Genomic DNA, 14,862 nt, shown 5'->3' with positions numbered 1-14,862 from the left:
TACCCCTTCCAACAGTATGGCTACTATTTGTGGTCTATATATTACTCCTACCAGTACATTCTTTCTCTTGCTGTTTTTGTACCTCCATCTAAATTAGACTCAACATCTTCTGAGCCTAGATTATCTCTCATAACTATATTTATTAGCAGAACTACCCCACTAATTTTTTGTCAAATATCCCTCAGCACTAAGCTCCCACTTTTAATCCCTTTGCAACCATATTTAAGTAGTGGCTATCAGATCAAATCCATTTACTTCTATTTATGCTATTAGTTCATCTGCATTATCATGAATGCTTTATGTATTAAGATACAAAGCCTTTAGGCTTATGTTTTTGCCATTTTTAATCATCTTACCTTTTTTTAGTCTGTGCCCTATTGGTTTCTTGCCCTTGACTTCCCTGCTTTCTGCTTTTACATTCTATTGTTCTTTCTTTCATTTCTCTTATTTTTCAACCTGCTTAAGTTCCCATGGAGAAGTGGTGATGAAGAAGAGAATAATCCACTGTATCATAGCCACAGAGACATGGAGGTACAAAATACTGAGGTTAGAGACACAAGATATTGTTAAAGATGTGAGCTAAGATGGTTTTGACAACAGAGAAAAAAAAAACAAGGGTGAAGGGATTGAGATGGGGAGTCTTGAATGGTTGGACTGCTCATAGATCATACAGCACGGAAAAAGGCCCTACGGCCCAACACACTGATCATTAAACACCATCTGCACTAATCCTACATTGATCCCATTTTATTTCCCTATAAAGGACTCTCTCTATGACAAGTGTACTGTATGCTTTATTACCATTTGCCTTCTTAACTGCTTGACGCACCTGGGAATTTGTTTTAGTGACTGGTTTACAGGACACCTAGGTCCCTTTGAACATAATTAATAGTTAAGTAATACTCTGCTTTTCTAGTTTTTTTCTAGCAAAGTAGATAACTTCACATTTATTCACATATTACAAAATCTGTTATGTATTTGCCCACTCATTCAACTTGCCTAAATCATCTTGAAGTGTTTTTGCATCCTGTTCACAACTCACAATTCCACACAATTTATGTCATCAGCAAACTTAGAAATATTACGTTTGGTTCACTCACCTACATCATTGATGGATATTATGAATAGCCGGGACCTGATCTCTATGGGATCCCATTGGTCACCACCTGCCACAGAGGAAGCGCCATTTATTCCCACACTGTTTCTTGTCTGTCAACCAGTTTTCAATCCATGCCAGTATATTACCTTCAGTCCTATGTGCTTCAATTAACATCTTATGTGCGACTTCATCAAAGACCTTTTGAAAATCCCTAATCTATTCTACCAGTTCTCCCTTAGCTATTCTACAAGTTGCATCCTCAGTAGTTTTATCAAACATGATTTCCCTTTCTTAAGTCTGTTGATTTTGTCTAACTGCCCACATTGATGTTTTCTAAATATCCTGTTACCACATCCTTTATAATAGGTGCTAGGACTTTCCCTATTACCAATGTTAGGTTAACTGGTCATTAATTCTCTGTTTTCTTCCTCTTTTTAAAAAATAGTTCAGTTATGTTTGCTTCCTGTCAATCTGCAGGAAATGTCCTTTAATTGATCACATTTTGGAAGATGACAACCAATGCTTCCACTATTCCCATGGCTACTTCTTTTAGTACTCTGTGATGCAGTTTATTAGGCACTGGGAATTTATCAGCTTTCATCCCATTAATTTCTTCAGCAATATTTTAGCTCATAGGAATTTCCTTTAATTCTTCCTCTTCCTTAGACACTTGGTTCCTTAGCATTGGGAAGTTATTTTTATCCTCTTCTGTAAAGACACAACCAAAATAATTCTCTAATTGCTCTGTGATATCTTTGTTCCCCATGATAAATTTTCCTCTTTCTGACTGTAAGAAACCAACATCTGTCTTCACTCATCTTTTTCTTTTTACATAATTGTAGAAGCTACAACAACTCTGTTTAAAAAGTAATGAATATTTTGCAGCATAGTCTCACTGGATCAGCAGTAGGAGATCCAAATTGCTGGAGGAGACTATGGAGCGGAAGATGACAGAAAAGAGATTACCTCCAGAAAGGTAAGTGATTTATTGTTCTGCAGAAGTCAACATACCAGGCCATGGTAAGTATTGATTAGAATGGAAAAGATGAGAGCTCTGAATCAATTAAGAAAGAAGCAACATTAGGAACAGCAGTTGGATAACAGATGTCTAAGTGCATAAAAACAATTGATGTAGAAATATAAGTGGGGAAATAGACCAAGCATAAATTTCAGAGCCCTTACATACAGGTTGACAAAGACATAGTTAAGGAACACTCAGATATGCACATGGTATAGCAGGATATAAACTACTGAACCATATAGCCTGTCCTTCTAGAACTACTCTACATGTTACATGCCTTTACTCATAACACTCCAGAGCAGAATGAGAAAAATACTAGTTCCCAAGTTTACTGCTTTGGTTCAATTTATAAAACACACTGGTTGGCTCAAACAAGATCTTCATGTCAGGAGGGTCTCATTGGCTGTTGACTATGTAATCTATGGGGTACGCTATTTCAAGGTGCAGGTTGGCAGAGATCTCGTTTTTCTTAAAAAAAACTACAAAAAAAGTAATACTGGTGAATAAGGGTCACTTAAAAAGCCATAATCATAATGTAAGGAGGCATTATTTCATATTAGAAATATTTCATATCATACTTCAAAAATTAGAATTTTTAGAAGAGCCTTTATACTTTACATACTGTAGCTCATTTCATTTGAATAGCCCAATCAATTCTGAATAAATATGATTTTATTTTAACCCTTCAGAATTCAAGGCAGTGGGAGATAATTCATGTACACTTTAAAATAATACCCAGTAACACAGTATCATAGTATTTTACTTATGGATATAAATATGTTTATTGTAATATCCTTGTGAAGTTCAATTAAAAATGAATTTCAAAGGAACATTTCATGTATAAATCTTACCTAGCTTCCAATAGTCTTGAATGCTCCTTCCACAATGCCTGTCGATGCTGCTTAATCATTGTATTCTCTTTGTTCACCTTTGCTGTTTGTAAAATTTTCTGTATCTATATTCATGATAAAAAAATTTAAAAGTAAGATTCCCCACCAGGAACTGAGTATATGCATTAGTTAGAACCAATCTCAATCAATAAATCTGGTTTTACCAGTCAATATTGTGAGATATAATCTCAGCTAACAGCAAGAACATTACACTTGACAGAGGATGAAAGAAAAACAAGACAGTTAGACTTTCTCTTTGATCTCAAGTATATGATCCTTTTATCCATGTGTGGACGTCAGGCGAGGACAGAATAACAATTGGCTCTGATACACCAATATTCTGGAATGGTTTGCTAAAATCTGAAGTGCTCTGACCTGAAGAATTGCTGTGGATTTGTAAAGGATAAGTCAAGTCTGACAAACCAATTTGAAGATAACTGAAGCAGTGGATAGGAGAATGTCAGTGGATGTTATTTATGTGGGACTTCCAGAAGCAATTGATAGAGTCCCTCAAGAGCCGTTGTTTAAAGTTGAAGCTTGTGGAACTGAAGGCAAGTTATTGGCTCATCTTGAAGTAAAGCACTAACTTAGCCAAATATGTAAGTCTGAGGTAAGCATATTGTCAGATTCAGGGTGGGAAACAAAAGATGGAGTGTAAAGAGAGAGGTGGGATATGGAGAAAGGAGGAGTTTTGGGAGAGAGAGAATATAAAAAGGGGGAAAGAAGAGGGAGAGAGAGATGCCACACTTTACCCTCTCCCATCCTACTCTCCCCTTCCCTCCACCTTTCTCCACCCACTCACACCCCTATCTCTTCTCCCCACTACCTCCCTCGCAACCCCAATGCTGCCTGCTTCTCTCAATTTCCTCTCCTCCCTTTCTTACTTTTTTTCACCCGCACAACAATCCCACCAGTATTCTCCCCAAAATGTCTGTTTCTCTTTCACACAGTGTTCACAGGATTCAGAGGCAGAGCCCAGCACAAATATAAAAACTCATGGCTTAAGTATTTGCAAACGTTTTCAGCCACAAGTGCTATGTGGATAATTCATTTCTACCTACTTCTGAGAGTCCTACACCAAAGAAAGACAAGTTTACAATAAATTTGATGTTCCTGGAACCCAGCCCTATTATTGAAGGAGCACAAATCTTCAGTAGTACAGCTGGGTCCTGGCAAAATCCCAACAAATCCTTAACTAACCTCTCCTCTAGCCAAGCCATTCTATTATAGCTGCAGCCCTGAGTGTCATGTCTGTGTGTTACTTACCTTGTGCTGCAAACACAGACATCAAACTGAGGTTCAGCTATAATTGAACATCCTTTACTGGAGGTGGTAAATCTCAATTGAACAGCAGTGTTCGGGTAGAACAATGTATTAGAGTCATGCCAGCTAGTACAATCAAGTATGCTGCAAATTACACTGCTTCTCCTTTAAATGGAAGTAGTCCCATATAATCAATTGAACTATTTACACATGAAGTAAAAAATAAATGGCATGCATTACATGGTTGTAAATCACAGGTCTTGCTCTTCACTGAGAACTACTTTTCCAAAAATATACTTTATTCATAATACATAAGTAACTACAGATGGTTCATGTCATTCTTTACATTTGTTGTACTAACATTTCAATGATTTGCTTACCATGTGTCAACACTACTATGTTTCTCCTTAAACAATACACCCCTGAAGTATTTTGGGAGGCTTACATAGGGCCACCCCCTCAATGCCCAGTGGAAACTGAACCTAAGACTGTGGAACTTCCCACAAAGCCTTTGCAGAGGCTGCATCGAGATTCAGTGTGTCCTTCAGCTTTACTCCTGTACCTTGGAACATGCCAGCCAGCAGTATTTGCTTGCAGACATCTCCTTGCACTGGAAGGCCAACAAGTTTTGGACAGACCTAATTGCATCTTTCACCATGTTGATATCGATAATCTTTTAGCAACAGTTGATGTTTGTCTCAGTATGCTTCCCTAGGAACAGCCCATAGACAACAAAGTCCTGTGTTACACGTATGCTTAGGATGTGCCTTGATGAAGACCATTGCATCCTTTCCAGACTTCTTGGCAAACAGACAACCCAGAAGGAGGTGACAACTGTCTCATCTGTTTGATAGCCACCTTGGCAGCATCATGCAATAGGACTGAGACTCTGGCTATGCATGAAGGATCTGATGGGAAAGGTCCCTCTCACCACCAGCCAAGCACCATCTCAGTGCTCGTTGGTGAGGTCTGGCAATGCGGCATTCTGTCAAATGACTTTGACTGCCTGCTCGGGGAACAATCACACAAGATCCAGGGTGTCCTTCTCCTGCAAAACCTCCAAGACATTTTATGTTGTCCACTGCCTGATGTACATATGTTCAAGGTATTTTTCTACAGAAACTTTTCTACAAAGGAGAGGTATGTCAAACTCCAACCGAATAGAACATTGCCTAGCAATGAGGCCAGGCTTATCCGCAATACCAGGGACACTTGGTGCTTGTGTACTCAGGCTCCACGGGCAACTTGATGCAACCATATACAAAGGTGACCATCAGCATGAGGACTATGTTGGGTACTTTCTCCCCTCCCTTTCCCTGGAGACCAATCCATCACATCCAGATGGACTTGATCCATTTTAGATTTCCAGATAAAATGGAGGATGGCTTGGGTTACTGCTGCAATGCAGGAGTGAAATACAGACCACACCTGCACTATGTACAGCAACAATGAGAGCACCTCACACCTGATGAGCAGGTCCTTGCCCACCACTGAGAGGAAACTCTGCTCCCACAACTTCTGTTTCACCTTGGCTCTACTTCTGTCAATCCTTGACACACACCCTTGCTCCTCTGAACCAGATTCCCAGCTCTTTTAGTTAATCAAGCCTGCTGATGAAGGGTAGAGGAGACCTGTCAAGCCATTTGTCAAAGACCATGGCCTCATTCTTGCTGTTATTAACTCTGGCCCCTAAAGCCAGTTCAAACGGGTCAGATTTCCTCAACTGCAAAAGATGCATTTGTCTGCAGGGACCTGCAATTTCTGTGGATCTCCTTCTCCTGTAGACTGTGTCACATCCAATTCATTGTGGTCACATATGCCTCCTGAGCTGTATTCTGTACAGAAAAATGCTGCATCTTAGTAACTGTTTTGTATCTCAAATCCTTGCCCATCCTGCTCCTCATATTCCTGATCATCATTTTCTTCGGTGTTTTGTGCATGCACAAATTCATTTATATGAACCTTTCAACATCTATTACCATCTGCACCGTTTGGCTCTGAAGGATTTGCAGCTGAGCTTACTTGACACAGCTTATATGCCCTCTGTCCCCCTACATTCCAATGCCAAGGCTCCTTTTTCTGCAATAATTCACGAAGGGGATTTAATGTGGAGGCCAAATTCATTAGAAACATCAAATTGCACTGACACATCCCTGTGAAAGAGCTAAGCTCAATGACGTTGGTTGGCTCTCTTACACCCAACAGTCTCCACCTTTTCCTGCACTTGTTTTTGTCCATTCTTATCAATGCTGAAACCTAGATAAACTACTTCAGGCTGCATAAACACATGCTCCATTTCAAATTTTTGAGAGGCCATCAATTCCACAACTAAATCCTGTGAGGTGGCATTAATGGCAGTTCTTTTTAATTGATTTCCCCAAACCTTTCCACCATCTACAAGTGCGTGGAATACCTACTACTTGCTTTGGTGAGTTGCAGATCCAAAGCACTCAAATAGTTTAATATAATTCAGGAACAAGCAGCTCAAGTGATTTGCATCCTATCAATCACCTTAAACATTCAAATCCACCACTGACTATGCACCAAGTTGCGATGTGTACTATCCACAGTTACACTGTAGCACTTGAAAAAGTGTCTTTGAAAGTTCCTCTGAAACTTATGCATAAAAGGACAAGGGCACCAAATACACAGAAACAATATTTTCTGTATGTGTCCTGCCAAATCACACACCATCCCAAACTGATGACAATTGCTACTCCTTCATTTTCATTGGGTCAGGAACCAGGAACTCTCTTAATAATGGCATTGTCACTCTACCTTTAATAAATGGAAAGTGATGGTTCAAGAGAAATGGTTGCCATTGTCTTTTCAGGGGGCAATTTGGGATAAGTATTAAATGCTGCTCTTCCAGCAATGTCCATATCCCAGAGAGGATATCCCAAATTCCAGTTCCACCTTTTTGTCCTCTTCAACACCCAGATTTCCTTTGCCTTCACCTTAGATATTGGATGTCTGACTGTCTAGTCTGTAATGATTGGCATGCCTTCCTCTGTCTCTCTCCCTTGCATTTTTGTTCTCCTCCTACCTGTCTACTGTCATTTCAGCCCACCCTTCCAGCTGATGTCCTTTTTATCCTTTCGTTCAAGTTCCTTCATACCTATTTCCTTTTGTGGGACATTTTATACATTAAAAGACAGTGAATTAGCGTAAGCCAAAAGAAACTGATTAAATTCAGTACTTACAAAGCCATTTTCAGGATGCAGAGAAGGTTAGAAATACACTAATGTCAGCGCAGACATACTGTAACATTAGCCTATATCTAGCAATATAAATGGAAAGATCTCAGGGAAATTAGTAAATTCTATTTTAAGCTATGAGATTTTCTTCCCTTAACCTCAGCACTATTTACTTTTCATTAACATCTACAACTAAGATTACAGCCTCATGATCTATTTGTAGGTTTTCATCTTTTGTAGTCAAAGCATAAAGGCACAACACAAGAGTAATATATGGTAACCATCCTTCACTCGCAATATTTCTTTGGAATAGTGACCAGTCTTTATGCAATCCCAACTCAGCTCAACAGCACTTGCAAGTTCTGGAATTCAGTGGGATATGAAATGTATCTCGGGTAGACAGTAAAAAATCTTTTTCCTATGGTGGGACTGTTTAAGACAAGACAGCCTAGGTTTAAGGTGAGAGGTCGGAGGTTTAGAGAGGATCTGAGAGTAAGTTTTTTTTCACATATGGGATGATTGGAGACTAGAATGCACTGCCTGAAGAGGTGGTGGGGGCAGATATTCTCACAACAGGCAGGTAAATAGGATGAGTGTAGCTAGGCACATGAGGTAGCATGTACATGGTGGGCTGAAGGACCTGTTTCCTTGCTGTAAAACTGGAAGACTATGAATCTGACATCATACTTGCTTCCAATAAATGATGCTTTAATACACCTTCTTAACCACAGGAAATCTGCATTAATTATTATATAAGGAAATAGTGCAAAGCAAAATCATTTTATCAAATGTATTGTTTAAAACTTGAAACATCTTTGAGTCATTATTTAAAATGCCAATAATTTTACTTATGGAGTCAAAGGCCATAGAAAATGTTGATTAAGTTTTGGCATTCAATGGGAATTTGACATGGATCATTGTGTGTGGTGTACATGTATTGTTAAAGGTAAACCACGTGTAGAGTGTTCTATTATTCAGCATTGTTTGTGGCACTATGCCCATACAAACAGACAGGCTTTGTAGAACTAAAGGATGCAGATAATGTAAATGAACCATTTACAGTTTTGCTTTAAACTACTAAAGAATTAAATTTGTATTTCATATCTTGTTGAGTTTTGAAGTTCTTTTAGATTTCCTCTGTCAGGAATGAATCTAGTCTCTGATGCTGTGAGGGCGGCTGCTCTATTGGCTGTGCCACTCTGGCACCCTAATATTTTGTTATGTCATGTTATTTCCTTTTACTTAAGGTTAGCATGTTACTTAATATTACAAGCCTTAAAGCAAATAGTTCATGGTGTTTTAACACAGGTTTCAACTAATTTGCAATGGCAGGAAGGCCCTAAGCTATGGCCTTTCCAAAGAGCCCTGCAGTGGCTGCATCCAACTTCAGCATGTTGCTTAGCACAAAAGTCATAGGCTTGCTCTCAAACATGAGTGAATGTCAGGCATATCAAAGGCATCTTTCACTGTGTTGATGTTGTTTAGTAGCAATAGATATTTGTCTCAATGTGTAGCCCTTGGAGAAGTCCATACAGCATAAAGTTGAGAGTTATGCAGCTGTTTGGGATAAATTTTGATAAATAGCTCTGCATCTCATCCCAAATCTGACTGTCAGAGATGCATTCGCTGAGGTTGTGGGCAATCAGCTCATTTCCAGTGCAGCTAGGCATGCGAGAAAGACCCTTTCCTCATATATGCAAGATTAATGGAAAGGGCCTTTCTTGTATACCTAAATATCAGAAAGAAGGGCCAACCATGTACTTGCCCAGCGAGTAAAAGGAAAAAATTCAAGCTATTCACAATTGCACACATTTTAGACCGTGATGCCAAACTAATATTTGTAGAATCATAGTGATGCATTCCAGTTGACATAGTAGCCAATATAAATTGCCTCTAGTGTGTAGGTGAGCGGTAGAATCTTGGAGTAATGATCAGAATGTGGGGAGAATAAAAAATGGGAATAATGCAGAGTCGATGGTCCGAAGGGCCCGTTTCCATGCTGTATCTCTCTATGACTCTATAACTTGTTATGAAAATGTTCTGTATTACATACTTCTTAATTTTTATAAAGTATATATTGAAATTTAAAATAAAAGACAAATAACTGATTCAAAAAATACACCTAGCTGTCTCTGTGCCAGGTCTAACAGAGTAAAATGAGTTTATAGCAATTTTACAAAGCTACAAAAGAGAATCTGCCCTTGTGCCAGGTTAGACCTTTTGTAGCTTTGTAAAATTGCTATAAACTCATTTTACACTGTTGAACTCCATGAGTCCAATGTTGGAGTACATTTCCAAAATCACAGAGAGCAAGCTGCAAGCTTTGGATTTACATATATGCATGTGAATATGCAATAATCCCAACCTTGTTGGAACTTTTGAAGGGAATTACTATTATTTCCACACTGAGGCAATTATATTGGAACCACAGAAGAACAGTTTATAATAATAGAAGAGAGTTGTAAAAACAGCAGACCGGATCACAAACAATAATAGAGATACCATAGCTTAAGGGAACATAATATTAAATTAAATATGCAATTATAGCAAAAGTGACAAGTAAGAAATGTTTCAAATTAATTGACATGAGAAAGACAGCATCAAGGCGGACATTTTAAACATAGAACATTACAGCACAGTACAGGCCCTTCGGCCCACGATGTTGTGCCAACCTTTTAGCCTAATCTAAGATCAATCTAACCATTCCCTCCCACATACCCCTCCATTTTTCTATCATCCATGTGCCCATCTAAGAGTCTCTTAAATGTCCCTAATGTATCTGCTTCTACCAGCACTCTTGGCAGCACATTCCAAGCACCCACCACTCTCTGTGTAAAAAACATACCTCTGATATTCCCCCTGTACTTTCCTCTAGTCACCTTAAAATTATGCCCCCTCATGTTAGCCATTTTTAACCTGGGAAAAAGTCTCTGGCTTTCCATTCAATCTATGCTGCTTATCATCTTGTACACCTCTATCAAGTCACCTCTCATCCTCCTTCGCTCCAAAGAGAAAAGCCCCAGCTCGCTCAACCTATCCTCATAAGACATGCTCTCCAATCCAGGTAGCATCCTGGTAAATCTCCTCTGCACCATTTCTAAAGTTTTCCACATCCTTCTTATAGTGAGGTGACCAGAACTAAACATAATATCCTAACTATGGTCTAACCAGAGTTTTATAGAGCTGCAACATTACCTCGTGGCTCTTGAACTCAATACCCCAACTAATGAAGGCCAACATGCCAATACACCTTAACAACCCTATCAACCTTGCACAGCAACTTTGAGGGATCTATGGACTTGGACCCCAAGATCCGTCTGTTCCTCCACACTGCTAAGAATCCTGCTATTAACCGGGTTCTGCCTTCAAATTCGACCTTCCAAAGTGAATCACTTCACTTTTCCGGGTTGAACTCCATCTGCCACTTTTCAGCCCAGCTTTGCATCCTATCAATATCCTGTTGTAACCCTTGAGAACCTTCTATACTATCCACAACACCACCAACCTTTATGTCATCTGCAAACTTACTAACCCACCCTTCCACTTCCTCATGCAAGTCATTCATAAAACTCACAAAGAACAGGGGTCCCAGAACAGATCCTTGCGGAACACCACTGGTCACCGACCTCCAGGCAGAATTCGCTCCATCTACAACCACACTCTGCCTTCTATGGGCAAGTCAATTCTGAATTCACACGGCCAAGTTTCCCTGGATCCCATGCCTCCCGACCTTCTGAATGAGCCTATCATGGAAGCCTCATCAAACGTCTTATGAAAGTCCATATGCACCACATCCACTGCTCTACCCTCATCAATGTGTTTTGTCACATCCTCAAAGAATTCAATCAGGCTTGTAAGGCATGACCTGCCCCTCACAAAGCCATGCTGACTATCCCTAATCAAACTATGCTTCTCCAAATGCTCATAAATCCTGTCCCTAAGAATCATTTCCAATAATTTGCCCACCACTGAAGTAAGACTCACTGGTCTATAATTCCCAGGGTTATTCCTACTCCCTTTCTTGAACAAAGGAATAACATTTGCCACCCTCCAATCATCCGGTACTACTCCTGTGGCCAGTGAGGATGCAAAGATCATCTCAAAGGACTCAGAAATCTCTTCCCATAGTATCCTGGGATAGATCCCGTCCAGTCCTGGGGACTTACCTGTCCTAATGTTTTTGAAAAGTTCCAGCACATCCTCCTTCTTAACATCGACATGTTCCAGCTTATCAGGCCATTTTATGGTGTCCTCACAAACATCAAGTTTTCTCCCACATGTGAATACTGAAGCAAAGTATTCATTAATGACCTCCCCTACCTCCTCCAACTCCAGGCACATGTCTCCTCCCCTATCTCTAATCAGTCCTACCTTCACTCTGGTCATCCTCCTTCACATATGAGTAGAATGTCTTGGGGTTTTCCTTAATCCTACTCGCCAAGGCCTTTTCATGCCCCCTTCTAGCTCTCCTAAGTCCATTCTTAAGCTCTTTCCTAGCTGCCTTTTAATTCTCTCAAGCCCTGTCTGATCCTTGCTTCCTGAACCTTAAATAAGCTTCTTTCCTCCTCTTCACTAGATATTCCACATCTCTTGTCAACCATTGTTCCTTCACCCTACCATCCTATTCCCGCCTCAGTGGGACAAACCTATCCAGAAATCCCTGCAAGTGATCTCTAAACAACCTCCACACTTCCATTGTGCATTTCCGAGTACATCTGCTCCCAATTTACACTCCCAAATTCCTGCCTAGTAGCATCATAATTCTGCCTCCTCCAATTAAGTACTTTTCCATACCGTCTGTTCTTATCCCTCTCCAAGGCAAGAGTAAAGGTCAGCGAGTTGTGGTCCCTGTTGTCACGAACCAGCAACAAAAGAAACACACTGAGCCTGATTCAGTGTTAAAAACTATTTCATTAATCACTACTTATGATAATACGTAAAATAAAAGTAAAAATGTTAGTATGTTAGAATTCAAAAATGTTAAACCTTGAACGTTAACCCCAAAACTAAACTCTTCGTGTGTGTGTGTGGCAAAGTCCAAAACTCCCAGTTCAGGAATGGTTCTTAAAGTTCAGTTCCGCAAGCCATAAGGTGAAACATGAGCAAGGGCTTCTTCAACAACCACTGTTGTCTGAAGATAAGACGTAGATGTAGAGAAACATAGAGAGAGTAAATACGAAATCCAAATGTTCCACGATGGAACCCAAACGACACTCCAGTGTTTACTCGGTAGTGACTTCCTCACCCCGAAAAGCATCCGAATCGTGGTCGTCCACACACAAATACCTGTTTCCTTTTACAGGTCAGCAACAAAGTGAACTCCACCGGATTACTTCCAACTTCCGTACATGGATTTCAGTGGCAGACACAGTTATAGTTTCTCATCCATCGATAGAGAACACTAGCAGGCTGATGTCTCTCTCCCTTCTCTCTCTCTTCTTCTTCTTCTGACTTCTTCAACAACGTCCTTACCTCCTTTATCTTCTATTGACGTAAGCACGCCACACACACAAATACACACACACTCTCTATCTTAAAGAGACATTCACTGAGTCCGTAACACTGTCACCAAAATGCTCACCCACCGAAAGATCTGACACCTGACCAGGTTGACTGCCTAGTACCAGATTCAGAATGGCCTCTCTTCTAGTCGGCCTCTCTACATATTGTGTCAGGAATCCTTCCTGGACACACCCAACAAATTCCACCCCATTCAAACCTTTTGCACTAAGAAGGTGCCAATCAATATTAGGGAAGTTGAAATCACCCATGACAATGACCCTGTTATTTTTGCACTTTTCCAAAATCTGCTCCCAATCTGTTCCTCAGTGTCCCTGTTGCTATTGTGGGGGGGGGTCTATAGAATACTCGCAATAGAGTGATTGCTCCCTTCCTGTTTCTGACCTCCACCCACACTGACTTAGTAGACTATCTCTCCAGGATGCCTTCCCTTTCTGCAGCTGTGATACTATCCCTAATTTGTAATGCCACTCCCCCACCTCTTTTACCTCCCTCCCTGTCCCTTTTGAAACATCTAAATCCTGGAACATCCAGCAACCAATCCTGCCCTTGTGACAGCCAAGTCTCTGTAATGGCCACCACGTCACAGTTCCATGTACTGACCCATGCTCTAAGTTCATCATCCTTGTTCCTGATACTTCTTGCATTAAAATAGACAGACACCAAATCATCCAACTGACTGCAATTTTGCCCAATCAAATGCCTATCCTTCCTCCCAGTTTCTCTACACGCTGCATCAACCTGTACAACAACTGCCCCATCCTCTGACTTATCACTCGGGTTCTCATTCCCCTACCAAACTAGTTTAAACCCTCCGCAACAGCTCTAGCAAACCTGCCCGCAAGGATATTCCTCCCCCTCCTGTTCAGGTGTAACCTGTCCCTTTTGTACAGATCATACCTTCCCCAGAAGAGATCCCAATCCTCCACAAATCCGAAACCCTGCCCCCTGCACCAATTTCTCAGCCACACATTCATCCACCAGATCAACCTAATCTTATTCTCACTGGTGCGTGGCACAGGCAGCAATTCAGAGATTACTACCTTTGAGGTCCTGTTTTTCAGCTTCCTACCTAGTTCCCCATATTCAATTTTCAGGACCTCATCCTTTTTCCTACCTACATCGTTGGTACCAATGTGTACCGCGACTTCCAGCTGCTCATCCTCCCCCTTCAGAATGCTGTGGACCTGATCTGAGACATCCCTGACACTGGCACCTGGGAGTCTCTTTCACGTCTACAGACTCTCCTGTCTGCTCCACTAACTATAGAGTCCCCTATCACTATTACTCTCCTCTTCTCCCCCCTTCCCTCCTGAGCCACAGAGCCAGAGCCAGACTCAGTGCCAGCGGCCTGACCACTGCGGCTTTCCCCTGGTAGGTCGTTCCCCCCTCAACAGTATCCAAAGCAGTATACTGTTATTGAGTGGAACGGCAATAGGGGTACTCTGCACTACCTGCTTATTCCCTTCCCCTCTCCTGAAAGTCATCCAGCTACCTGCCTCCTGCATTTATTTTGCCCAGATAAATTTTATATACAGAGTATAAGTATAAATCAAATAAATCAAAGGCCAAAATAGAGCTTAAGGAGATATAACATGTCCATTACTGAGATGTAGATGCAAGCAAGTCACCATTGGGTCTTCAGCCTCAACCTCTCAACCTTGTGTTATTGATCTGATTGTAACCACGTTCCTGTCTGATAATCTCAGGGGTGGGCCATTTAGGGATAGAATGGAATGAAGAAAAATGCCTTTACACAGAGGGTGATGAATCTTTGGAATTCTCTACCCCAGAAGACTATGGAGAATCAGTCACTGATTTCATTCTAAACAGAAATTGATCCATTTCTAGATATAAATGGACTTAAGGGAT

At 40.7% G+C, this 14,862-nt stretch overlaps 1 protein-coding gene across 2 annotated transcripts in view; it reads right to left on the bottom strand.

Moving 5' to 3' along the window:
- The window catches only part of LOC127570085 (coiled-coil domain-containing protein 148-like), an 86,400-nt gene that overhangs the window by 50,964 nt on the left and 20,574 nt on the right, over positions 1 to 14,862 (bottom strand). For both annotated transcript variants that reach the window (XM_052015374.1, XM_052015365.1), the window contains exon 4: positions 2,972 to 3,075. In XM_052015374.1, the coding sequence (XP_051871334.1) occupies positions 2,972 to 3,075 (104 nt within the window). The remainder of the gene's footprint in view (positions 1 to 2,971; positions 3,076 to 14,862) is intronic.

The sequence above is a fragment of the Pristis pectinata genome, chromosome 1 (assembly GCF_009764475.1).
Source record: "Pristis pectinata isolate sPriPec2 chromosome 1, sPriPec2.1.pri, whole genome shotgun sequence".
Taxonomy (NCBI): domain Eukaryota; kingdom Metazoa; phylum Chordata; class Chondrichthyes; order Rhinopristiformes; family Pristidae; genus Pristis; species Pristis pectinata.
This window is presented reverse-complemented; position numbering and strand designations above follow the sequence as displayed.